General features: G+C 45.8%; 1 protein-coding gene across 5 annotated transcripts in view; it reads right to left on the bottom strand.

Moving 5' to 3' along the window:
* Positions 1–8: 8 nt before the first annotated feature.
* The window catches only part of YDJC (YdjC chitooligosaccharide deacetylase homolog), a 75,707-nt gene continuing 49,990 nt past the window's right edge, over positions 9–25,725 (bottom strand). For 3 of the 5 annotated variants that reach the window (XM_054006487.1, XM_054006483.1, XM_054006485.1), the window contains 5 exons: positions 22,733–22,911; positions 8,377–8,536; positions 6,489–6,588; positions 4,278–4,455; positions 9–2,175 (listed from right to left, as the gene is read on the bottom strand). In XM_054006487.1, coding sequence (XP_053862462.1) covers positions 1,833–2,175; positions 4,278–4,455; positions 6,489–6,588; positions 8,377–8,536; positions 22,733–22,896 — 945 coding nt within the window. In that variant the 5' untranslated portion in view covers positions 22,897–22,911 and the 3' untranslated portion in view covers positions 9–1,832. Of the gene's footprint in view, positions 2,176–4,277; positions 4,456–6,488; positions 6,589–8,376; positions 8,537–22,732; positions 22,912–24,899; positions 24,966–25,089; positions 25,167–25,725 lie in introns of those variants that run through there. The other 2 variants (XM_054006484.1, XM_054006488.1) reach the window with 2 other exon arrangements.

A 25,725-nucleotide genomic window follows, 5' to 3' on the forward strand; every position in this document is an offset into this window, starting at 1 on the left:
AGACTAAATCAAAGGTTAAAAATTATGTAATAAAACAAGGTCATGTCGTGTAAAAATCTGAGATACAGTATTAGATAATCCACAGTGCCTCCAGGCATATTACTGCACATGAACAACATATAGTAAACACTAGGTGGCACTCATACTTCTAACAGCACTTTTACAATCTCATTCTTTCATTGTTGAGTGCAACTCTTACATCCCTTGTTCTTTTATTATACTTTATCACAATCAGTAACCTGGAAACTTTACCACTAAATGTAAAGACTGGTGTTAATGTAAAGTTATTTGACATATCAAGCACTTCCAAAAATTGGTTTCTTTTGTAGTTTTGCCTCAGCCACATTGTACACCATGTACCTATTACAATAGAGACTGTAAATCTGGAATTAATACTGTAGCCTAATCTAAGTTTATGGAATTGCCTGAAAGGTGCTTGATATAGCAATCTTAATGTTAAGTTTGTTTGTTTTTTCCTTACACAAAGAAAGTTTCCACTTGGCTAGGAACCGGAGGCCAAATAAGTCCTGTTAATCATGCCCTCTGTGCACACAGCCCTGGTATGACTGGGCTCTTGTAGACTTTGATTTTTCTACAGGTTATGCATCAAACAGTTAAGACTTTATAAAAATAAAGGCTTTGTGCTAAAATGAGGTTCGAATTAGCTAAAAGCGGGAAAATACTGGTCAGGCTTGGATGAAGTGCATTTTTCCATCTCTTTATATAGCCAAGATGGCTGAACAGCACTGACATATTAAATTATGCTTTGGGCAGCCGTGAAGCTCAGAAAAATCTCATACAACAAGGAGGATTTTTCAGAAAGTACCAGAGGAATGAAAACTGACCTGTAGTGGAATTGTAGAAATTAGAAAGCTTTGATGATAATCAGAGTTTTTCCCTTCTCATTGTCATTGCCCCCTCTAGATGTTAGAACATCTTTATGTTTACAATAAGTGGCCATCACAGCACGTAGAAAGGGCAGAGTGTGGTGTATTGACAGGTGATGGTAGGATTTTTACAGGTAACAGTCATCATGAAATAGCTAATTGGGTCAACGATTGCTGTTCTTGTAAAATCATCTAAAAAGCCTGTCTGGAAGTGCTGGCATTAAAATTTTCTTTTGACTGTGTAATGGCTGGAGCCTACTTAAATAGAACAGTAACTCTGCATCCAGCTACTTGCATGGAGTATGATTGAAGACATCAGAAGGCTAATATAAGTTGATTACTTTTAGTGAAAAAAAAAAAATGTTTGCAATGACCATTCCTTTTCTGTAGGCATGAGTAAAGATGCAACAGTTCAAGTAAAAAAATGAAAGGACAATACAGTAATTTCTGAAGGGAATGCTCAAAGTTACTAGGCTTACAGAAATCCGCCTCCCTTGGCCAGGTGAGGCTTTACTTTCTAGGCTGTGTATCTTTTTGCAACTACTCCCTGTCACTGCACAAAAAAAAAATCTTTCAAAAAGTTGATGCATGATTGTCAGCCATGGGTGGATGTGCTATCTGCTATTGCAGCATCTGCAGGAACTGTTTGTTAGTCTGACAGTTGGGCCTTGGCTTTCAAGTTAAATTTTGGGGTGGAGCGTGAATATGATACACAAAAGAAATCCATCACTTTCAGATCAGCTGAGGTGTCTTACAAATCTGATGACAATGAGAGAGATACAGGCTGGGATATTGCTGCTAGGTGCATTGGAGAGTCCAGATATTTCTAATTAGTTTATAGGCTGCTCCCAGTCCATTCACAGTTCCCTTCTGCGTTAATGAGGTATACTATCAGCTACAGATTCTTCCCCCCTCTCGGTACAAGCTATATTTATCTTCTCTTGCTTAAAGATCTTTAAATGCACAAAGTTGAATGTTCCTTGTTTTGTAATAGCTTTGCAACTCTGGATTCATTAATGTTTGGAGTTCATGCAAGCGTTCCCATGACTGTGAAAAATCGTCTGGTCCTTCTCCACAGCCTCCAACAGGTGGAATAGTGGGGTACCCTGGATGTACCATCAGTTCAATTGTGACTGTTCTGCCTTGCTGATGTTGAGGTGAAAATTGAGTCATCAGAGAGTTTTCCTTGGTAGCAAAAGCCGCCACGGCAGTATCAATGGCGCTCTGAATGTTGCTGACAGACATGTTTTTGCCCATGGTACTCAAACCTATATAAATGTCAGCCCACCTGTTGGGGGGAGGATACAAAAATTAATATGAACAAAAGGCATGAAATGTAGCTGTAGTGTAGACTTTAAAAAAAAAGTTAATTTCAAATGATCTTCTGTTAGTGTAAATATTTAAATACAGAATAATACCAAATACAACTACCACTGAACAGGATAACTCATCCTTTCATTATTAACATACACCAACACAGAGCATTGTCATTTGACACATCAGTTTTTGAACAAAGGCCCCATTCCTGCAGGCTGTGCGGTGTGGGAGGATCCTGCTCCCACAGAGCCCCAATGAAGTCAACCCTTGGCCCGCTGCTTTGGTGGGAGAATGTTTAAAGGGGGCATGATACAGTGCTTGCTGGGGCCCTGTGGCTGTAGACCCACTTTAGAATGGGGGGAGGAAGGGTGGTGACCATGCAGGATACTGTTTACTACTGTCTATGAAAAGTGTGTTTTTATTGAAAGTTTCAGTTTTAAAAAATGAATAAATCATCATTTCAGGTTAGAGTTCCCTCTAATAGCTTAATTTTGAGTAAAGCTGACTCTGTAAAATGGGAAAGCTTGCTAACAGATCTGCCCCCATGTATAGCAGAGACATGCTTGCTTACTTTAGGGACAAAATTACAGGGGTTTACTACAGTTCGTACTGAAGAGCCAACAAACCCAACAGGGAGGCTAGGCATTCTTACGCATTAGCAACAGAATTGTTAGCTATGTTCCAGCTGCAGGGCCAAACTCTTGCCGTTTCACCTGTGCAATCCCAAATGGGTTTGATAGGCGTAAGGGAGTGCAGAATTGAAGTTCCCAGGTATAACTGAGGGCAGAACTTGGCCTAGGAAGGCCACTTGTCTGGTGTTAAACTGGACGGTCCTCTTTTTGAAAGGTTTGTCCCGTCTGGTACTGGATGTGGTTTTGTCTGGTATTGGCTGGGAGAATGCTGCTCTGCCCCCTCCAGCTCTTAAAAATGGCACCTCTGTGTGGCATGACCTTGAATGCACCATACGTACAAGATCATGCCGATGGGGGCAGGGCAGCAAGCTCTTAAAGATGGAGCCGCCTCTGTGTGGCGTGACCTCACGCACTGGGCATATGAGATCATGCCAGCAGGGGCAGGCCCACGCTGCTCCCAGAAGCACCAGAATGTCGTGTGAGTGGCTGCTTTAATCTGTATTACTGCTAACGGTACATAAGCAGGCAAGACCCCAACGTGACTTTCAGATTTCAGGCTGAGTTTGCAGGTCTGACAGCAACTCAGTCTTTTTAATTGTAAACTGATGAAATTTGACATAGCACCATTACTACACAATAAACACAGGCTCATATCAATTATACAGAGTCGTGCCCAGAGCACTTTAAGAACTTGGGTTTGAACGGCCTGCACAGATGCTAGAGATCAGTTTCATGGGTCTCTGGCTCTGCTTCCTTTTGGCTTCAGCCATTTTGTCTCCCTCCATCTCTCTGTGATTGTTTTTTGTGGCATGTGTTTGTTTTATCACCGTTTGCCGCCTTTGGCCAGCAGGAGCCAGATGGAGAAGTGGAACTAAAATAGACACGAACAAACAGAAGTTAGAGAGACAAGGTGGGTGAGGTAATCTCTTTCATTGGCTCAACCTCTGTTAGTGAGGTAAGCTTTTAAGCCACACAGAGCTCTTCTGCAGGTCCTGAAGCTGAAAGCGTGTTTCTCTCACCAATAGAGGGCTGGTCCAATAAAAGATATGACCTCACCCACCTTCTCTCTCTAATATCCTGGCACTGACATGGCTACAACACTGCAAACCGAAGTTGATATTTACACTTTTCCTCATGTCTCAGTGGCAACCTGCAGTGCCACATATCTACCACCCCGTGGTGCTGTGGGAGGCTATAAATCAGCAGCAGTTGTAGGCCAATTGCCTGATTCAAGATGGTGTTTCCTGTAAGAAACCTAGTGTTTGTATCTGTGCCTTTGAGTCCAAGAGAGACACAAAACACTACAGAAACTGCCCCTTTGAGGTAGGAGAATGCCTGTGCTCTGTTTCTGTAATGGTCTGCGTGGGAAGATGAAGAACATCAAGAACTGGTAGGATCTGAATTCTTTAATGTATATATGCGATGGGTGTGTCTGTCTTACCTTATTCCGTGTCTTGTAAACACATCTACTGTGTCAAGGGAATCTTTTTCTACTCCCAGATAAAAGTCCATTAGAGGTGGCTCTATCCACGCACAGCTGTGAAGGCCTAGTTCTATTGGCACACGTGTATACTTGATCCCATACTCTTCTAACACCTGTGCAAACACATGTCTAACCTCTACAAGAAAAGCCAGAGAGAATGTAGTTAGAAATTAGATAACTAGGAAATCAGCTCCCCTTTTCCTTACGATTGAAAAATATAATCCTACATGGCCTTTCTCCCCCTGAAAGGGTGAGCGGTGGGGCGTCCCAAGACCCTCTCCCTTTACCTCCCTCCAACCCACAAAGCACAGTGTCCAAAGAATCCCATCAGCACCTGGTAACATTACTCTGCAGCCAGAGCTGTGCTACTGGCCCCGCACATGCGGTGCCAGCTGCAGGCCCTGTGCCCGCCCCCAGCCTTTTACCCCTGTCTGGGTCCCCCACTCCCGGAGACACGGCACTGCTCCCGGTCCCAGCTGTGGGGGGGAGGGAGGCGCGGACAGGGGTACGGGGACTGGCTTTCAGCATCCCCACTATTAAAAGGGTTCCAGTGCCACTGGCTGTAAAATGGGAATAAAGATGCTCTCCCCACCTTTGTAAAGCACACTGAGATCTCTGGATGGAAAGTGCTCCATAAATGCAAAGCATTATTGGCACTAGGAGCTGTTTGTCCTTGAAGACATCATCAGCTTTAATGTGATCTGCTAACATGGGATTTTGCAGTGGAGGCTCTTCAGGATGGACACATCCTGAGATATTGTGCCTCATACATCGTGACCCTGCTGATACAAGCTGGCTCTGAGTGCACCTTTATGTGTCAATTTCACCTAGTTACTTTAAAATCACCAGCCTCCAGTGAAGTTTTCCATTGCTGCAATGAGCTGATTGGCCTACAATGAGGCTCGCTCTCTATCTGAATCTCTGCTGATGGGTGAAAGGTGACTCCAGTCAGGCCCTGTGATTCTCAGAGACTTGCTGGAAGAGTGGGACCTCACCCTAGAAATTCCTCACCCTAGAAGTAGCAGCTCTGTGGCCCACTGTCAGATCTCCCAATGTACATCTTTGAGTGAGGCTCAGCTGATCAATTACTGTTGTCATGGGAGACTGGCAGAAATGAAAACCTCTCGTCTTGTCAGCAGCTGTACTCCATTTACTGCTCCCTGAAGCCAGCACCATAGCTATGGTGGATAAACAGCTTGGCTGAAACCTTCAAAAGTGCATGATATACTTCTGGGTATTTGCAGGCGAAGCTCTGGTGTTAGCACTTCAGAAGGTTTGGCATCTCCTATTGCTACACAAAATCCCCCTAGGACAGTGTGATCAGTACAATAACTTCTCTCACCAGGCCGGGTCCTCTTGAAAGTGTAATTTGATCAGTTCTTCCTATTATAATTAAATCTAATATTTATTGCCCTTTGTTGTTATAATTAAATATTAACAGGCAGCATTTGAGTTGTTCTGTAAGAAGGGAAGCCAGGGAAATCTCCACCCTCCACTCAGAAGCTTTAACTTCCCTGGATGTTTTCAGCATCTATGATCCAGACATGTCTGGGAAACGGGCAGCATTATATGTCTTCCCAACTCCTCTCTGACTGGACCTACCACTTGCCTCTTTGAAAACAGACCTCTGCACTGCATGTATGTGACAGGAAGGGGCACAGGACGGTATAGCATAGCTCCCTTCCTCCCACCCACAAATCTCTCCTCTGTGCCCAGTGAAGAGGGAGAAACGTATGAGCTCTAATGTATTGTGTGCAATTCCTGCTTCTTAATGATAAGAAATGTGCTGCTGAGATTATAAAGCTGCAGTGAATGGCAGCAAAACAACTGCTGGTTTGGGCAGGGAGTCAGAACGATTCAGAGCATTTAAGGCCAGAAGGGACCCTTGCGATCAGCTAGCCAGATCTCCTGCATATCACAAGCCAGAGAGCCTTGCCATTAAAGGAGAGCCCAGCACAGACATCCGGGGGGAGAAGGGAAGATGTTCAAAGGCACAAAATATAGTCAGTCACCAGTCTCTCATGCTGGATGGGAACATTTCATGCTATAGTTCTTGACCAAATACCTTTGTGTAAAGGATCATTCAACAAACCGAGAGTGGGAGGGTTCCCTCAAAGCAGAATTATCCTTAATTGTGGGGGGCTGGGAGGAATATCACCACCACCCTACCTGGGAGAACATGAACATGCTGGTGTCCGTCCATGTGATGAGGGACATGACCTGTCAATTCACGAAAGAGGTCAACTTGTGCCGTTAGCTCCTGTTTCACCTAAATAATGAAGATGGCGGGGGAAGGAGGGGGGGAGAAAGAGAGTTGTCACTAGTGCAGCAAATAGGAGACGTCTGGTACAAGGTATTCACTGGAGGACACCCTGCCCCATCCATGACACCATCCATTATTACTCATGTAGGGCCTGCTCCTCGGAGGTGCTGAGCACCCTCAACTGGCAGCAAAGCCAACCCTGGACTCTGCTCTGTAATTTGCCAAGGGCCCTCGGTTCCCATTAGCTTTCTAGGATCAGGCCCCTAGAGCACCTTCTGTGTGCACGGAGCTATACAGGCAGAGTGAGATTGTCAAAGCCACTTAAGTATCAGAAGGGTAGCCGTGTTAGTCTGGATCTGTAAAAAGCGACAAAGAGTCCTGTGGCACCTTATAGACTAACAGACGTATTGGAGCATGAGCTTTTGTGGGTGAATACCCACTTTGTCAGATGCATGCAGTGGAAATTTCCAGAGGCAGGTATAAATATGCAGGCAAGAATCAGTCTAGAGATAAGGAGGTTAGTTCAATCAGAGAGGATGAGGCCCTCTTCTAGCACTTGAGGTGTGAACACCAAGGGAGGAGAAATTGCTTTTGTAGTTGGCTAGCCATTCACAGTCTTTGTTTAATCCTGAGCTGATGGTGTCAAATTTGCAAATGAACTGAAGTTCAGCAGTTTCTCTTTGAAGTCTGGTCCTGAAGTTTTTTGCTGCAGCTCTTCCTAAGGGAGCTGGATTTCCAGTTCCCATTAAAGTGAATGGGAAATAGTTCAGTTCTGACAATCTCAGCCCAACATCCCTGTATGCTCTTTGAGGCAGGCACTGCCGACCCTTCAGTCTGTGCAATGGGGCTGTCCTGGCTGGGGCCTTTAGACACCACTGCCAGGTTCGCTGAGAAGCCTTTCCTTGAATGTTGAGGTGTGAACACCAAGGGAGGAAAGACTGCTTTTGTGGTTGGCTAGCCATTCACAGTCTTTAGAAGAGGGCCTCATCCCCCCTGATTGAACTAACCTCGTCATCTATAAGGTGCCACAGGACTCTTTGTTGCTTTTTACAGATCCAGACTAACAGGGCTACCCCTCTGATCCTTGAATGTTGTTATCCATGGCTGAATGCGCAGCTCTTCACAAGCAACAGGGAAGTGAAGGCTCTTGGCTTTCGCCAACCTTTGTATGGGTGATTCCTACCCTGACCTGCCCATGCACCTTAGCACTTGTTACTACGCTCCTGGGCCTCTCCTGAAGATACACCCAGAGGTGCTAAATTGTGTGGTGGCTTCGTGTTCTGAGGGACTAGATTTAAGCCACGAAATGTCTCTCGTTTGCTACCAAAATCCTGTTTGAACACAGATGAAAACCTCTTGCACCAACCCACCAAGTCAATGTGTTTAACATAATCTGATGATTCAAGCTGACAACTATCAGAATCAAACAGTTTCTCAGCAGGCGAATTAATCCTAATAAGCACTTCTATTGATTTCCCATGCAATGATCTCAGGACACCTTATAAACAATAATTCCTGTAAAACCCCATCCACTTAGGTAAGCGGTTATAATATAGCCGCATGTGGGGAAACTGAGGCACGGAGAAGCGCTGTGACTTGCCCATAGTCACAAGGCAGATCTAGGAGTAGAACCCAGAGCGCCTGCCTGCCAGGCTCCTGCTCCAACTACACCCTGAGCTCTGACCTGGAGAAGCTTTCCACATGACCTATGGATGAGCAATAAAGCAAAATTTTTTTAGGGCAAGTTATGTCTATGGAAAGTGTTTGGGTAGCGTCGGCTGCTTTTTCTCCCACCTCTGACATTTTCAGGAGACCTTTTGCTAGAACCGTCCTGAATCCCATCTTTCCGTGGAAGAATCCGTCTTTGCTGAGCAGGGAGGAGTTCTTCTTGAGTGCCGTGCAGACAGGAGAGCCCTCGGACAGATTGGCGTGCAGACCTATTGGAATGTTATGCCTAGAATGTGAACAAAAGGCTGGTTAAGTTTCCCCTTCCTGTAGCCAGTGGGTGAGAGCCTAGTTAAGGAGCTGGATTTAGGTGGAGGGGTTTCATTGTCTCTTTTAATTATGGAATTTAGAGATGCGGCTCCTCTGGAAAGAGAGGCAGAGCGAGATGCTGAACAACAGTAGATCCTCTCCAAGGATCAATCCTGTGTTGTCTGCTGGGAGACAATCTGATAGGTCCCTTCCACTTCAAATGTCTTTGATTCTGTGCGACAGACTGGCAGGAACAGTAGCAATGAAACATCTTGGGCCAAACTCTGCCCCGCTGTAACTCCACTGTAGTGAATTTGGCCCTCATCACCCTGCTTCTGACAGCAGTTCATTGGTATTTTCATAGACAATGCATCCAGAGATGGCATTTATTCCATTAAAAATACATTGTTTACGGGATATTCCAGGTTTGTCTGACAGCTTGTTTTTAAGATGCCCTTTGATAAAATCCAGTTATAGACAGTACATAAGACATGTAGATATTATGGTAACAGTGCAAGCTACGAGTGTATGGTAAGAAACACCAGAGTTTAAGGGCAACTCAGTTCAACAGGCTGGATTTGTGATCACAGACAGTGCCCAGGTCGTCTTCTTATGTACAAGGACAATTGCTGACTGAACAACATGGATGGTAGTGTACAAATTAGCACTTCTCTCTATTAGAGAAGGATGGTAACAGTAGAGAGTTGGCAGAGGATAAATGCAAAGCCTATACTTAAATAACAGCAAGGGTCTGACTTAATAACTGCGGATTAAAAATTAACAAAAGCCAGCAGATCTCTTAAAATGTAATTTACTGAAATGCTTTGCATAGCAATTACATTTTCTTGCTCAGTGTTTATTATGGTTTCCCCTACAATGAATACAGGAACCACAAGTGCTTAGATATGTTGTTAGTTTCTCTATTGCTTCTGGAAACGCTTCTGTGTTGGCTAAATTCTGCTTTGAAACCTCTCCCAGAGCTACTGGGTCTCCTAAAGACCCAGGAAGGGGTGAAGGAATAATATAGTGCCTCTCTCTCTAGCTCTGCTGCCATAAGGCTGCTGTGTTAGAGCGCTCCCAACTCTCTCAAGTACGAGTCTCTGAGTGGCCACTTTGAGGGACTTTGCCATTGTACCTTCATAACTGAAAATTGTCGGGTTTTTAACAATTTAAGTCCAACCTTTCATGTGACCTTTCCATGTAGCTGCTACAAAGGGCAGTAGGAACTCTCTGGCATGATGGATTCCACAACAAAGCCAGCAAAAGTGAACTTATTATTTCAAAACTCTACACACTAACTAGCCCCACTCCTGGGCCAGTGTGTCCTGACTTCTATAAGCCCCCCTTTTCGACTACTTGGGGCGGCAGCACTGGTGTCCGCTACATGGGGTGCCCTAGTATGGACAGGGCTCTGGCTCCAGCAGCTGTTTCCAGCCACGTCCTCTGAACACATTTACCTGACACAGCGCGGAAAACCACTGCTGGAGCCAGAGAATCTTCTACACAAGGGCCCCAATGCAGTTAATACCAATGCAGCTGAACCCACCTGGGAACTATGTTACCCTTCCCCGGTGTAGCTCTGCTTATGGGGTTTGATCTTTCCCAACGACAGGGCACTCGATGAGGCTGGAATACTTACAATGGATATTCTGTCTGGTTTGCATGTGGGAGTTTTCTAGTTGTGGGGCGGGGATAGGAAAGCCTGAAGAAAGGCTTTAGTGGCCGCTGGATCCACAGGGATTGTCTGGATAATCTCTGGGTAATATACAGAGAGGCAACAGCTGTGCAGCATCAGGGTTTAACTAAATTGTGATTAAACAAAGCCTAAATAACACAGTTTCTGTGAACTTGGGCACACACCTCGTGACTAATACCCAATGGAGCTATCCATAGGAATCAGACAAGGAGGATTTAGTAAGTTCCTTGGGGCAGAATTCTAGTCTGTTTTGTGTTCTGTACCGCACTGAGCATACTGTCAGCACTCAATAATGGGACAGCATCCAGTTACTTCTCCTGAGTGAAGGGTAACTGTCAAAGCCAGCCCACTGGCTGTGATTTATGCCTCATCCAAATCAGGGGTAGGGAAGGACACACTCTTGTGGTAAATGCAAACAAGGGAGGGGAATAAACCAGGTAAATGAGTCATTGGAATCGTTTCCTTTTCAAGGATCTGTTGTTTCTCAGCCTGAGTGCTCTAAGCAAATGTTCCTGCTGAAACAATTGACCTTTCCGCAGTCACAATAAATGCCGAGTTCAGAATGTAGTTGAGTATCTCTGGTTACTGGGAGCTTCATGCAGAACTGCATTAAACTTGCTGTTAACATATCCATCAGCTTTCTGAACATGTCTGTCTCCTGACCCCAAGTCCTGACCAGCCATATGCTGGGCCCAGTGCAAAACCTGGGATTCATTCTTTGAGACCAGTATCGTCAGTTGTTTTGAATTCCTAGCTGGGAATCTGGAAGGGATCTTCCTAGGCCCTCACACAGAGCTCTTGCTTTAAGCTGCATGTCATCGAATAGCAGTGCTGGTGGGTGAAGTCTATTCTCTTCCTTTATAAGTAAATGGATCTCTGTTGGCATCCTGTTTATATCCCTACCTTGGAAACCGCCAGCTGGCTGGGCTTGTCGGCTTTTATGACAAGTGGTGACAGGATAAAGACAGAAATATCTGCATACAGATGTCACGTTAGTAAATATCACAGTGTCTGACACCAGGGAAAGCAATGCTCTGCTGTGCAATGCTTACAAGAACTTATGCCAGCGGAGCACCTTTGGATTTCTGCTTGGCAAATACAAACACATTTACGCAAATAAGGTTGTTGCATAAGAGTTGGTCACTGCCTCCCTCTGGTCAAAGAACACATCTAATTGTCATGCATCTTGTTCTTGTTTTTCTTTCCCATTATTTCTGATTACAAAGCCTTTTATACAGAGACAAGGCTTCTTAGGCCTGATCTACATTAAAAACTTTTGTTGGTATAGAAATGTTGGTTAGGGGTGTAGTTTTATTAGGACACTTTTATACTGGCAAAAGCCCTCAAGTAGACGCAGTTTATACCTGCAAAGAAGTCCTTTTGCCATGTAAGTTACTTCATGTGGGGAGCTTGTATAAGCTATACCGGTAAAAGCACTCTTTTGTTGGAGTAATCAGATACCAATTACCTGAATGAAATGAACGACACAGCAAAAGCACACTTTTGCTGGTATAAGCTGCGCCTCCAGTAGGAGGGTTTGCTGGAATAGCTATCCCAATAAACCCTATCTAGGGTAATGCCACTGGCTGGCCCTCGAGGCAAGCCAGGCTCAGCCTTTTCTATCACATACTAACTAGCCCCCAGCTGATAGTGATATGGCAGTTTAATAATCATTAGTGATCCCAGCTGCAGGGAATCATGAACTGCTATTTACATAGAGCTAGGAGTTCAGTGGGGGGAGAGTGGATTGCAGAGCAGGGTCCGGCACCTGTGGGGGTAGAAGCTCTGGGCTAGGGTTTAACCAAGGACAAAGTCAGGTAGAAGGGCCCCCAGGGAGTAGGTTAGGCTCCTGTGGGGGAAGCCCTGAACCAGGGCTGACCAGAGTAAGGAGATGTCATGGGGAACCTGCCAAGGAGGCAGTGAGGGAAAACCTGCTAGGACAAGAAGTAACAAAGGGAAAGCTCTGCCGGAGCAGGTCAGGCTCCTGTGAGGGAGGCCTGAGGAAGGGCCCATAGAAACATTGCAATGGAGCCTGAGAGGGTGGAAGAATTATTATTTGGACATTTAGCTTGGACTGTCAGTTGGACCTTGTGCTACCCCAGAAGGGGACTGAACTTTCTGACTTGGCCAGAGGGCTGAGCCACAAGAGACCTGGTGAGAGGCAGACAGCTTCCAGGAGTCACTGGCGACAAGGGCCCCTTGCAGCATTGCACCCTGATGTCAGAGGGGTGATCTGGAGGCTGAGTACGCTACTTTGCAGGCAGACAAGGCCTTATACTGTGCTGCCCCCATTCATTCAATGGTTGGGTCATCACAGCTCACTGAGAAAGTGAGGCCGATGTGGTTAGCAATCAGATAAGAGGGTGGAGGGAGCAGCAGAAATACTTCCAGATTAGGTAAATGTCAAGCAGGAGGATCAGAATGAAGTCACTGTTTACACACACGTTTTGCAATTAGCGTTGACAGGAAAGGAAGTGAAAGCAGAGGGCAATGATGTGGTTTGGTTAGAATTTTTCTTCTAAATGTACCCAGATGTGGTAGAGTTTGTGCAACTAAGCTACAAAAAAACAAATGAGACTAGAGAAGACTATCAACTTCCATTTGACAGTGTTTAATTTTTTTCATTGAATGTTTTGGTTTAAGCCGCTCGTAACAGATAAGGGACATTGATGTTCAATCACAATTGAGCTGACAAAAGAATGAAGAAAATACTGTGGAAAATGTTTAAAAAGACCAGTAAAGATAAGATGTTGGAATCTATCTACATAGCGCAACAAAATAACCTAAGAATAGCAGGTCTTAGTCTCCTCCACTCCTAAGTCCTGCGGTTGATACTGGTGGAGTTGCAATTCAGGGTGAACAATAAACTTTTTACGAGTGTCACACAACTACCTGAGAGAGACAAGATATTAAAGTTGTTTTTCAAGTCTTGCAACATCCAGGCCTTGTTCTGATCACCAACTCCTGCACTGATGCTAGCAGCATCCCACCAGCCACACAAACCTGCTGTAGCACACAGCTGGTCCAACCAAACCAGCAGAGGGGGCAGGGAATTCCCCTTAAGTATACTTCAGTTCCTTAGATATTTTTATGTCCCACTGGGGAGTGATACAGTGAAACCTGCACTCAGGGCCATTTCCAATAGGCAAGCCTTGTCTTCAGTGATATCTCTAAAATGTCTCCAAGCTTTCCAGTGTGAATTAAGTTGACCTCCAGTGAACGTCCTGTCTACATCAGGCAACCAAATTTTGTTGGCCCATTGGGTGGCTGTCTTAAGCCAGGCTTCATTGTGCTTTTTTAATATAACTTTGCAAGAACACCCAATATCCTACTGTGGCTGTGGAGGTGTCTTCAGCTGGGGCATGATGGGAGGTGCCACATTAGACTGGGAGCCAATATTCAAAGCAGGATATAATGAGGGGCCTAACAAGGAAAAAAGATGTTTCAAACTTTGTAGGTGTTGACTCCCGGGGACATTCAGGTTGTATATATTTTTTCAGACTACTAGACCAGCATCTTATTTCTTTGAAGCTGTATTTATTCAGCTTCTTAAAACCTGCAGACATGGCTGTAGACTAGTGTCTTGTGAGCTATGGAACAAAGAAGAGCAGTACAAAGTAAGCCAAGCAATACTGAAAACTGACAAGCTAAGTGTTGTGAGACAAAACCAGAACACAACCCCAACAGTGGTATAAAACCCCACATATGCAAAGGGATTTCCCATATGCAAACCAAGACTTCAATCAGAAAAATGTGAATGAAAATTGGAAATCGTTTAAGAATGCTTTACTAGATGCCCCAAAGCCACAATCGAGGAAGAAGGCTGTATTGATTAAAAAACCAACCTGGTTTAGAGGAGATATGAAAGCAGCTATAAAAAATGCAACAACTGGAAGAAAGGGGAAGTTGACAGTAATGAATATAAATCAGAAACTAGGAATTTTAGAAAATGGATAAGGGAAGCAAAGGGACACAAGGAGAGATGTATGGCCAGCAGAGTTAAGGACAATAAGCAGTTTTTTAAGTATACGAGGAACAAAAAGAATCCTAACAATGGTATTGGTCCATTACTAGATGGAAATGATAGAATTATCAATAATAATGCTGAAAAGGCAGAAGTGTTCAATAAATACTTTTGTTCTCTATTTAGGGAAAAAACAGATGATGTAGTCATATCGTATGATAACATTATTTCCATTCTACTAATATGTCAAAGGATGTTAAACAGCAGTTACTAAAGTTAGACATTTTTAAATGTATGGATTGAAATAAACTTGCATCCAAGAGTTTTAAAGAGCTCGCTGGACTGTCAGGGCTGATTTTCAATAAGTCTTGGAACACCAGAGAAGTGCCAGAAAACTGGAGGAAAGCTAATGTTGTGCAATATTTTAAAAGGGTAAATGGGATGACCAGAGTAATTATAGGCCTGTCAGTCTGACCTCAATCCCAGGCAAAATAATGGAGCAGCTGATATGGGACTAAATTAATAAATAAAGGAGAGTTATATGATTAATGCTGATCACCATGGGTTTACAGAAAACAGATCCTGTCCAACTAACTATCTTTTTTTTTTTTAATAAATTACAAGTTTTGTTGAGAAAGGTAATAGTGTTGATGTAACAGACTTACAGACTAATGTAAGGTATTTGACTTGATACCATATGACATTCTGATTAAAAAACTAGAAAGATATAAATTTAACATGGCACACATTAAATGCATTAAAAGATGGCTAATTAATGGGTCTCAAAATGTAATTGTAAAGGGAAATCATCATCATCATCAAACAGGGTGTATTTCTAGTGGGGTCCTACAAGGATCACGGTTCTTAGCCCTATACTAGTTAACATTTTTATTAATGATTTGCAAGAAAACATAAAATCATCACTGATAACGTTTGTAGATGACACAAAAATTGGGGTGTAGTGAGGCGGCCTAGCTCCCGGTCGCCCCTGAGAGGGACGAGCCAGAACAGCCGCCCGAGTGGGCGGAGTCACCGCCGCCTGTCACCGCCCTCTCCTCCCCCCCCTCCCCGGAAGTCAAGGGGTGGGACAGGAAGTATAAAGGCGCGGCCCCAGCGGTCAGTTGGATGCCGGCCGCGGGAGAGGACAGATGCAGGTGCCCGAGCTCCTGAGCAGGACTGGCCGAGCCTGCCCCGACCCCGGTATCCTGAGGAGGACTGGCCGAGCCTGCCCCGAGCCCGGTGTCCCGAGGAGCGGCCTGAGCTTCCCCTCGCCAAGGGTCCAGAGGAGCCGCCCAACCTACCCTGCGCTCGGTGCCCTGAGGAGCCCACGGTCTGGGACACGGTGGAGGAGACTGAGGACGTGCAGGTACCCATGGAGGGGGAGATTGGAAGTGGCTCGGGGATAACGGACCCCGAGCCCATGTCAGTGTGTTGCGGTCAGGATCCCCACTGACGGACTGCTGCTGTTAGGGCCCCGGGCTGGGACACAGTGGGGTGGGTGGGCCTGTGTCCCCCCGCCACCCCACCCCGGGTGGCAGTTTCTCCTCCTCCCCTACCCTCACGCCAATGCTCAGCCCGCCTGAGGGCCTGAGCCCTGAACTACTGTTTGTTTGCTCAGCCCCTGCCTGAGGGCCTGAGCCCCTGAACGACTGTGTGTTGGCTCAGTCCTGCCTGAGGGCCTGAGCCCCTGAAGTACTGCTTGTTTGCTGCCCCGCCCTGACCTAGGGCTTGGACTTGCCAGACTGAACTGTTTCCCGGCCTCGTGACGTGAGGCGGCCTGGCTCCCAGTCGCCCCTGCAAGGGACGAGCCCCACCCCGGATGTCTACACGGGGACATGGTAAATAATGGAGAGGGACAGGTCACTGATAGAGAGTGATCTGGATCGATTAAATATGTGTTTAAATACAGCTAAATGTAAATGTATACATCTAGGAACAAAGAATGTAGACCTTATATACACGATGGGGGACTCTATCCTGGGAAGCAGTGAGTCTGAAAAAGATTTGGGGAATGGAGTAGATAATCAGCTCAACATCAGCTCCCAATGCAACACTGTGGCCAAAACGGCTAATGCAGTCCTTGATGCATAAACAGGGGAATCTCGTGCAGGAGTAGAGAGGTGATTTTACCTCTGTATTTGGCACTGGGTGACTGCTGCTGGAATACTGTGTCCAGTTCTGGTGTCCACAGTTCAAGAACAATGTTGATAAATTGAAGAGGGTTCAGAGAAAAGCCAAGAAAATGATTAAGGGATTAGAAAACCGCCTTATAGTGACAGACTCAAGGTGCTCAATCTATTTAGTTTAACAAAGAGAAGGTTACGGGGTGATGTGATTACAGTGTATAAGTACCTACATGGGGAACAAATATTTAATAATGGGCTCTTCAGTCTAGCAGAGAAAGACATAACGTGATCCGATGGCTGAAAGTTGAAGCTAGACAAATTCACACTGGAAATAAGGTGTACGTTTTTAACAGTAACGATAATTACCGTAATCATTGGAACCATTTACCAAGGGTTGTAGTGGATTATCCATCACTGACAATTTTTAAATCAAGATTGGATGCTTTTCTAAAAGCTCTCCTATAGGAATTATTTTGGGGAAGTTCCATGGCCTGTGTTAGACAGGAGGTCAGACTAGATGATCACAATAGTCCCTTGTGGCCTTGGAATCGATAATCCCAGTCATAGATTCAGTGAAAGTGAGGGTGGGATCTGCAAAGCAGGGCCGTGAGGGATGGGAAACTTGATATTTGCCAAGTTGTCCATCTCAACACTGCATAATTTCTGATTGCAAAGACATTGCAAGTTAACGTTACCCAAGGCAGCCCTGCCTTGTGCACAGGAATAATTATGTGCTGGCTGTTTGGCTCACAAAGGCTGCAGATGCTTGGGGGGAAAACACAAGTCATCTGTCCCCACTGTGGATGGCCTGGGACAGAGACTGCCTAAATACTTCCATACTCAGAACTCCCCATGGCTGAAGCAGCTCCTCTCGTCAAAGTGCAGGGTTAAGCAATTTCCCGGAGACGCCATTGACAGCTACTGCTTCTCTGCAGTGGGGTTTCACCCATGCTCACTGTTCCTTACAACACTAATGCGTGCAGATCCACGGGCATCTTAGAGCAACACTTCACTACAGATGTTTGCAGATGCTGAAAACCTACACACAGACTTCCCCCAAAGTTTCCTGGGGCAGAGGGCCATGCAGTACAGCTCCACAGCAAATAAGGCTGAATTCTGGTATTCCTTGCATGGGGGCTCACGGACGATATGAGTGGCTGGAGAACAGCCAGACAGGGGACACTGTGGGAAGGCAAAGATCTACATCTGGATGTTGCAAGTTGGGGGGTGTTGGTATTTTTATTTTTTTGCTGCTGTTTCCCACACAGTCTACAGTCTATAGCCGCTTGCTTTGCTTTGTAGCTGCTATGAAGACCTGCTAATTCCTGCTGAGTCGCCCAACCACAGCATAAGGCAACATATGGTGCTCCAAAGGAGGCCTAGCAAAGTGGTGGCGAAGTGAAGTCTAGGATGACACATACTTCACCATCATAGGGCTTGTCTGAACAAATACTTAGTTTGCAGCAAGCTGGGGTGTGAATCTACCCCGCACTAGCCTGCTGTGCGCTAAGTTTCATGTGGACCCTGCTGACGCTCACTAATAGTTCCCTAGTGTACTTTGATCTACTCCTGTGTCAAACCATGATAGATTAAAATGCACTAGGGAGCTCTTATTGCATGGCAGCAGGGTCCATGCAGACAGTCTGCAGCAGGGTACGTTCACACCCCAGCTAGCAATGAACTAAGTATTCATTTAGACAAATCCATAGTGTGGCACAAAAATAAACTAATTCCCACGTCATTCTGAAAGGAGATATCTGAGAGAGAGAAGAGCCCTCATTTATTTGTACTCAATAGTTAAGCTATGTCTGCGTCTGATAAATTTGAGGCCAGTTACTTTAAGGCTCCTTCTCTACTCGGACACACCCCCAGAAGCCCGACCAGGGGTATTCTATCTGCTACCCAAGATCCATAAACCCGGAAACCCTGGACGCCCCATCATCTCAGGCATTGGCACTCTTACAGCAGGATTATCTGGCTATTTGGACTCTCTCCTCAGACTCTATGCTACCAACACTCCCAACTATCTTCGAGACACCACCGACTTCCTGAGGAAACTACAATCCTGAAAACACCATCCTAGCCACCATGGATGTAGAAGCGCTTTACATCAATATTCCACACAAGGATGGACTACAAGCTGTCAAGAAGAGTATCCCTTATGAGGCCATGGCACACCTAGTGGCTTAGCTTTGTGACTTTGTCCTCACCCACAACCATTTCAGATTTGGAGACAACTTATACCTTCAAGTCAGCCGCACTGCGATGGATACCCGCATGGCCCCACAGTATGCCAACATTTTTATGGCTGACCTAGAACAACGCTTCCTCAGCTCTCGTCCCCTAGTGCCCCTCCTCTACTTGCGCTACATTGATGACATCTTCATCATCTGGACCCATGGGAAGGAGGCCCTTGAAGAATTCCACCTGGATTTCAACAATTTCCACCCCACCACCAACCTCAGCCTGGACCAGTCCACACAAGAGATCCATTTCCTGGACTACAGTGCAAATAAGTGATGGTCACATAAACACCACCCTATACCGGAAACCTACTGACCGCTATGCTTCCTTACATGCCTCCAGCTTCCATCCAGGACACATCACACAATCCATTGTCTACAGCCAAGCCCTAAGATACAACCGAATTTGCTCCAATCCTTCAGACAGAGACAAACACCTACAAGATCTTTATCAAGCATTCTTAAAACTACAATACCCACCTGGGGAAGTGAGGAAACAGATTGACAGAGCAAGACGGGTACCCAGAAGTCACCTACTACAGGACAGGCCCAACAAGGAAAATAACAGAACACCACTGGCCATCACATACAGCCCCCAGCTAAAACCTCTCCAGCACATTAACGATCTACAACCGATCCCTCACTCTCACAGACCTTGGAAGGCAGGCCAGTCCAACCTGAAGCAAATACTCACCAGCAACTACACACCACATCACAGAAACACTAACCCAGGAACCAATCCCTGTAACAAACCTTGTTGCCTACCCTGTCCCCATATCTACTCTAGCGACACCATCAGAGGACCCAACCACATCAGCCACACCATCAAGGACTCATTCACCTGCACATCTACCAATGTGATATATGCCATCATGTGCCAGCAATGCCCCTCTGCCATGTACATTGGCCAAACCGGACAGTCTCTACGTAAAAGAATAAATGGACACAAATCGGACATCAGGAATGGTAACATACAAAAGCCAGTAGGGGAACGCTTCAATCTTCCTGGACATTCTATTGCAGATTTAAAAGTAGCCATAGTTGAACAAAAAAACTTCAGAAACAGACTTCAAAGAGAAACTGCAGAACTAAAATTCATTTGCAAATTTAACACCATTAATTTGGGCTTGAATAGGGACTGGGAGTGGCTGGCTCATTACAGAAGCAGCTTTTCCTCTCCTGGAGTTGACACCTCCTCATTAATTGTTGGAAGTAAACTACATCCACCCTGATTGTATTGGCCCTGTCAACAATGGTTCTCCACTTGTGAGGTAACTCCCTTCTCTTCACGTGTCAGTATAACAATGCCTACATCTGTAATTCTCACTCCATGCATCTGAAGAAGTGGGTTTTTTACCCACAAAAGCTTATGCCCAAATAAATTTATTGGTCATTAAGGTGCCACCGGACTCCTTGTTGTTTTTTTGGATATAGACTAACACGACTACCCCCTGACACTTGTCAGTATTAAAATGTTTCCCAGGCCAACCAGCTTGTTTTCCCAGAAATGATTTAAATCAATTTCACACATTTAGAATCCAAAACAATCCCTGTTTGTGCTAATAAAATAAGGGAGGGGAAAGGAGGGCTGTAGTTTGTGCTGACAAATATCCCTCCAACCCTGCCCTAGCACACTTAGTCAGCTGACAGTATAAATGCTCTGACCTGGATTCAGTTATGCCTTTTTAAACTGCAGTCACATGGCCTACTTTCTGAATACAGAAATGTACGTAACCAGAAACTAGGCCAGGTGGAGTCTATATTTAAAAACCTGGCAGTGAGTAGGGCTCAAAAGTAGAGTTATAATGCCAGACTATTACCAGAGTGCCGGGGTTTAAAGCTTTTCATGTTATATCTGTATCTTGGGAAAGTGTTTGATTAACCTCACTGTTTTACGTGATTTTTTTTGATTTACTAATAAGCAGGCCTCTAGGTTACATTTCCCCCTGACACTTCCTTCTGCCTGATCTGCTCTCCTGGAAACAGTTCCATGTCATTTCTAACAACAGACAAACTTGCCACTAATAATTGGTCTCTTGTAGGCAGAGAGGCCGTGGACTGAAGGGGCCTGGAGGCCTTTTCCCTTAGAGAAAGTCCCTAGCTCAGGGTTGATGTATGATGGTGGGAAACCTGCGCTGGTGCCACCTATGATCTGTGGCTAGAAGATCACAGTCCGTAGGGCTGCCAATTGGGCCCCTTCCCTGATGGCCAAATTCTCTGAAGACGTTCTTGTCTTTAAAAATATGACTACAGTTATACACATCATGCAAAACACACATGCCACCCTCCAAGCATATCCAAACCTCTTCCAAAGGTGGCTTTGGTTGCGCACAGAGAACTAGCATGAAGTTGCTAATATAAAGCTGTCTCCTGTGAACAACTGGAGTTGGGAAATGAGACACAAGGTTTCAGAGTCCCAGCAGAGCCCTCTTTTTAAAAAGATGCTTTTTAAGTCTACACAGTGCTGTCCAGGTTACCGAGCTGCTCACTGTTTCAGGACGTACTTCTCTTTCCAAGTGCTAACCCTGTCTGGAGCTGCGGTATAAGCTGGGTTTTACCTTCTAAATGAGTTACAAATAATACTTCATATTAAAGGATTTGCTGGGTTAGTCCAGGAGCCCTGAACATACCATGTGATGTGATACAGAGCCAAGTGTGACAGCATCTCTTAAAGAGCTTCTGCAGCAATCAGGAATATATAAAATAATTCAGGTACCTGACACCCCAAAACATTGTGTGTGTGTGTGTGTGTGTGTGTGTGTGTTATTTATGGTTTTACAAAACCTAATATGAGTAAAATGCTTTCATGAGTGTTAAAAAAAATGTTTTTTTTGGTTGGAATTGCACAGGTTTGCAACCCAAACATTGCAGAATTGTGCTAGTGCCTGAGAACCAGAGAGTGGAACCCACTAGTTTACTTTCAGTGTCCAAGCTGAGTGAAATGCAAAAAGTAAACAAACAGCATAAATGGTAAAAATAAGTGAGATGTTTAAAATTCATTCAGTTCTAATAATCTAGGGTGTAAGCAGTTCGGAAAGAACATTTGCTTTTTAAAGCATGGACTTTTCACCTGATGGTGTCCCTTGAAGTGTTCTGGAAAGCGAGAGACCAACAAACCCAGATTGTGACAATGAAAGAAATAACAATCAGGATAATCTCCATTCCACCCCCGTTACATGTCAGAGGAAAAATGTGCAAAGTAGTGGCTAAGAGGAAGCAGAACCATTTAGTGTACATCTACACTGCAATTAAAAACCCACGGCTGGCCCGTGCCAGCTGCTTCAGGCTTGTGGGGCTTGGGCTATGGGGCTGTTTAACTGCAGTGCAGACGTTGGAGCTCCGGCTGAAGCCCAGGCTCTGGGATCCCAGGAGAAGGAGGTCATAGAGTTCAAGCTCCAGCCTGAGCCCAAACATCTACACTGCAATTCAACAGTCCCTTAGCACAAGCCCGAGTCAGCTGACCCGGGTCAGCCGCAGGTGTTGAACTGCAGTGTAGATGCACCCTTATAGTAACATTTGCAGATGAGTATATTTTGTTTGACTATGTTAATAAAATAGTGTTGTAGCTATATCAGTCCCAGTATATTAGAGACAAGGTGGGTCAGGCTAGTAATATCTCTTATTAGATCAACTTCTGTTGGTGAATGTGCATAACATCGTCAAAAGACGAGCCTGAGAGCTTAAATTCATACCTGTGCTAGACACTAAAAATCATGGACTGGATAGACACTGGATGTATGGCTCATTACAACAATCTGTAATCCACTAACCCTCCCTTGTCCTACAACTGCAATGAAATTACGGCCCACTTGACCTTGAGTGGACTCTTGCAACATGTGTTAAGTCCTTATGCTAAAGAAGTTGTTACAACTAAATACAAGGTGTGACACTCTGAGTACCTTTCCCAGACCTGAAGAAAAGCTCTTTGTAAGCTCAAAAACTTCTCCTCTTCACCAACAGAAGTTGGTCCAATACATGCTATTACCTCACCCACCTTTTCTCTCTATGCACTAGCTCTAGTTTTCCTGCAAAAGCCTGGGAAAGTTGAGTTTTTCCATTTGGCTATGAATGTTATGGATTCAGTGAATGTTACAGTCTTGGCTCTGCTCATATGGCCTGGGGAGGTTGCACTAAGTAAGTAGCTCACCTTCTTGCCAGTTGTGCTGCAGCTGGCGCAGCGCTGCCATTGACCATAAGGGAAACATTGGAAACTGCTCCAGCCAGGAAACACTCCACGATTCCTTGGTTCCTCCTTGGGCAGTAGCCAAAGTCATCTCCGGTTACAATTAACTTCACTCTGGCCTGAAGCATCCTTAGGGGTCAGCCCTGACAGGAAAACAAAGGAGACAAAATCAAAGCAAGGATCACTGTAGCACATTAAAGGGATACAGGAAAAGGCAGGATCAGTATATATGAATGAGACAGAGAGAGAGAATAGAGAAATGAATCAACAAGTGACTCTGCCTCCTGCCAGATCTGCTGCTCCACCTTAGCTGTTTACAATGGTAATGACTAATGTACTGGCGTGCTAGTTTCATTTTACCGTAATTGTGGCTCTCTCAGACAGTACTCTGTCCCTCCCTCAGTGCCAAGATCAGCCTCCTTCACTTTTCTATTCAGGGAAGGAAGGAGTGTCATGCTATATTACCAATCTGGATTAAGAGTAGTTTTTCCAGTTTAACAGGTCACTGATTTACATGATGATTTAAATGACTGATGGTACATCAAGGTTCAGAACCCTCTGGTTTCTGGACTCCATCATATTGAGCTGCTAGCTTACGGTATCTGAAGAGGAGAAACATCCGGAATGCAGAACTCAGACCCTAGAAGAAACTAAACCGTTAGTCTATGTTAAAAGACTGACTTCTTCCAATAGCCAAATCTCAATGAAAGTCCAGTCCAAAGAAGGTTCCTGGTTCTGTATATGCTGTCTGAATTCTGCAGTTATTCCACAGAAGCAGCTTACATTCTCCTACGTCAGGGTTTCAAACAGGCATTACATTTGGGGTGGGTTTTTTTAAGTAAAATAGTGGACAAGGGAAAGACGTCAGAGTCTTAATTTCCTCACACTGCCTCTCCCTTTCCAATTTGCATGCCTCCTCTGATGAAGAGTAAGCAAGATTCCTTCACATCCGTATTCGCACTTTCCTGTCACACAGATCTGAGGTTTGTTTAACTATCGAGCATAGGGTGTTTGTTCAGCATTTGACACACAGGAAGCTGGAGGTTTTCTGCTTCATCAGAACAGCTCTGAGAGCAGAGCGCACCTTGGGAGTCAATCACACCCTCTTTTGGTTTTTTTTCACCCCTTCTATTGCTCTTCCTTTCTTTTTTCCATGTAGAAGCGGTTCATCATCTCTGTGCCTTTGTTTTTGAGCTGGAACTCCAGCAATAGTAAGGAGGCTGCGGTGCATGCGCTGAGAACAAGCAGGAAGTGTGGAGCAGTGAATCAAGCAGCAGAGAAGTGAGCTATTTATATACGCCACGCAGTGTTTGCTTACGAAGAGGGTAAGAGACCTAGAATTCATAACAGCGGCCCAAAATCAACAGGGCAGAAAGTAACTGGCTGAAGCAATAGCGTACTTGTCTCATTTTGTAAGTGATTTTTCAGTATAATCAATCGGCTTATTCACAGGGCCATGCTGTCTTTGCTCATAAATCATATAAAAATATAGCAACAAACCACCCCCCATTGGAGCTAGGATGACCAGATAGCAAGCGTGAAAAATCGGGATGGGAGTGAAGGGTAATAGGTGCCTATAGCAGAAAAAGCCCCAAATATTGGGACTATCCCTATAAAATCAGGGACATCTGGTCATCCTAATTGGAGCACTTAACACTGTCCGCTACAATATTTCATCACAAGAAGTCCTAACTGCAGGGACATTCAGATCCCATTTGTGGAGTGACAGCAAATGCCCTGATCCCCTGAAACAACCAGGAGCAGGGGAGGTCCCCTCCTGGGGCGAGGATGGAATTGTCCTGGAGAAGACAGACAGGCACCAAAAACCCCTGATCAATCAGGGATGGGAGGGCTTCTGACCCCTGCAAGCTGCTGTTCGACCCTATAAAGCCCTGGGGTGAAGACGTTGCCCTAATGATTTCCTGGCTAGTCCCTGAGTTAAGCCCCCTGCCCGCACACAAGGCTCCCCAGCCCCACAACTCCCTTGCCCAATCCCCGCCCTGCGAGCCGGGCTCCTCGGCCAGCTCCCCCGCACGGAGCAAAGGAGGGGGACCCCCCCCCATTGCAAGGGGGCTGCGGAGAGCAGGGAGGCTGCCACTCCCAGGAGCGCCGCCCTGGCCCAGGTACTTACAGCCAGCGCTGGGCCGCTAAGCTAGTGTCCAACCTGCTGCGGCGTCCACAGGGGCCAGCCCCGCGCTGCGGCCGCCTTCCTCCCCTGGAACGCCCCAGCGGCGCTGCCGCTTCCCTCCCTCCAGCTCCGGGGCAAAGGGCGGGAAACGGGGCCCGTGCAAGCCCGTGGCCGGGAGGGTGCCTGGACTCACCCATCATGAAGCGCCCGCACCGCCCCGGCAGCAGCTGCAATATCCGTGACTCGCTCCCGAGCCAGGCGCCTCCGCAGTGATGCGCTGCACAGAGCCGCCGGGGGAGGCTCTGCGGCTCCCGGGCTGTGGCGTGTGCGCCCCCCAGTGGTGAAAGCGGGCGGCGGTGGCTCGGATTTCGAGGGCCCTGCTGGAGCTGGGGCACTGGCCGAGCAGCAGGCAGTAAAAAGAGGGATGTACCCCGTGCACTGGAGTGATGGGCAGACAGCGCTTAATTTGTGTCAGGGCTGAGCCCGGGCACCTCTAGGGCTTGGCAGTTCATAGCCCCTGCACCTCTGGGCTTGCCGCCTCAGTTATGAATGTTAAAAAAAAAATTCTTTGAGCCCCATCACCTCTTTCCTTACAAAGAAAGCACTGCTGGCAGAGCTCTGAAGGGCACTTCCCAAAGGAGGGGGGCTGATATGGCGTCACTGTTGTATTCAGGGTAGTTGTAGCCAAGTGGGTCCCAGGATATTAGAGAGACAAGGTGGGTGAGGTAATATCTTTTCGTGGACCAACTTCGGTTGGTGAAGGAGACAAGCTTTCAAGCCACACAGAGAACTCACAGCACAATCCAAGGTGGAAGGGATTGTTTAGCAT

This window comes from Malaclemys terrapin, chromosome 16, assembly GCF_027887155.1.
Source record: "Malaclemys terrapin pileata isolate rMalTer1 chromosome 16, rMalTer1.hap1, whole genome shotgun sequence".
In the NCBI taxonomy this organism is placed as follows: Eukaryota; Metazoa; Chordata; order Testudines; family Emydidae; genus Malaclemys; species Malaclemys terrapin.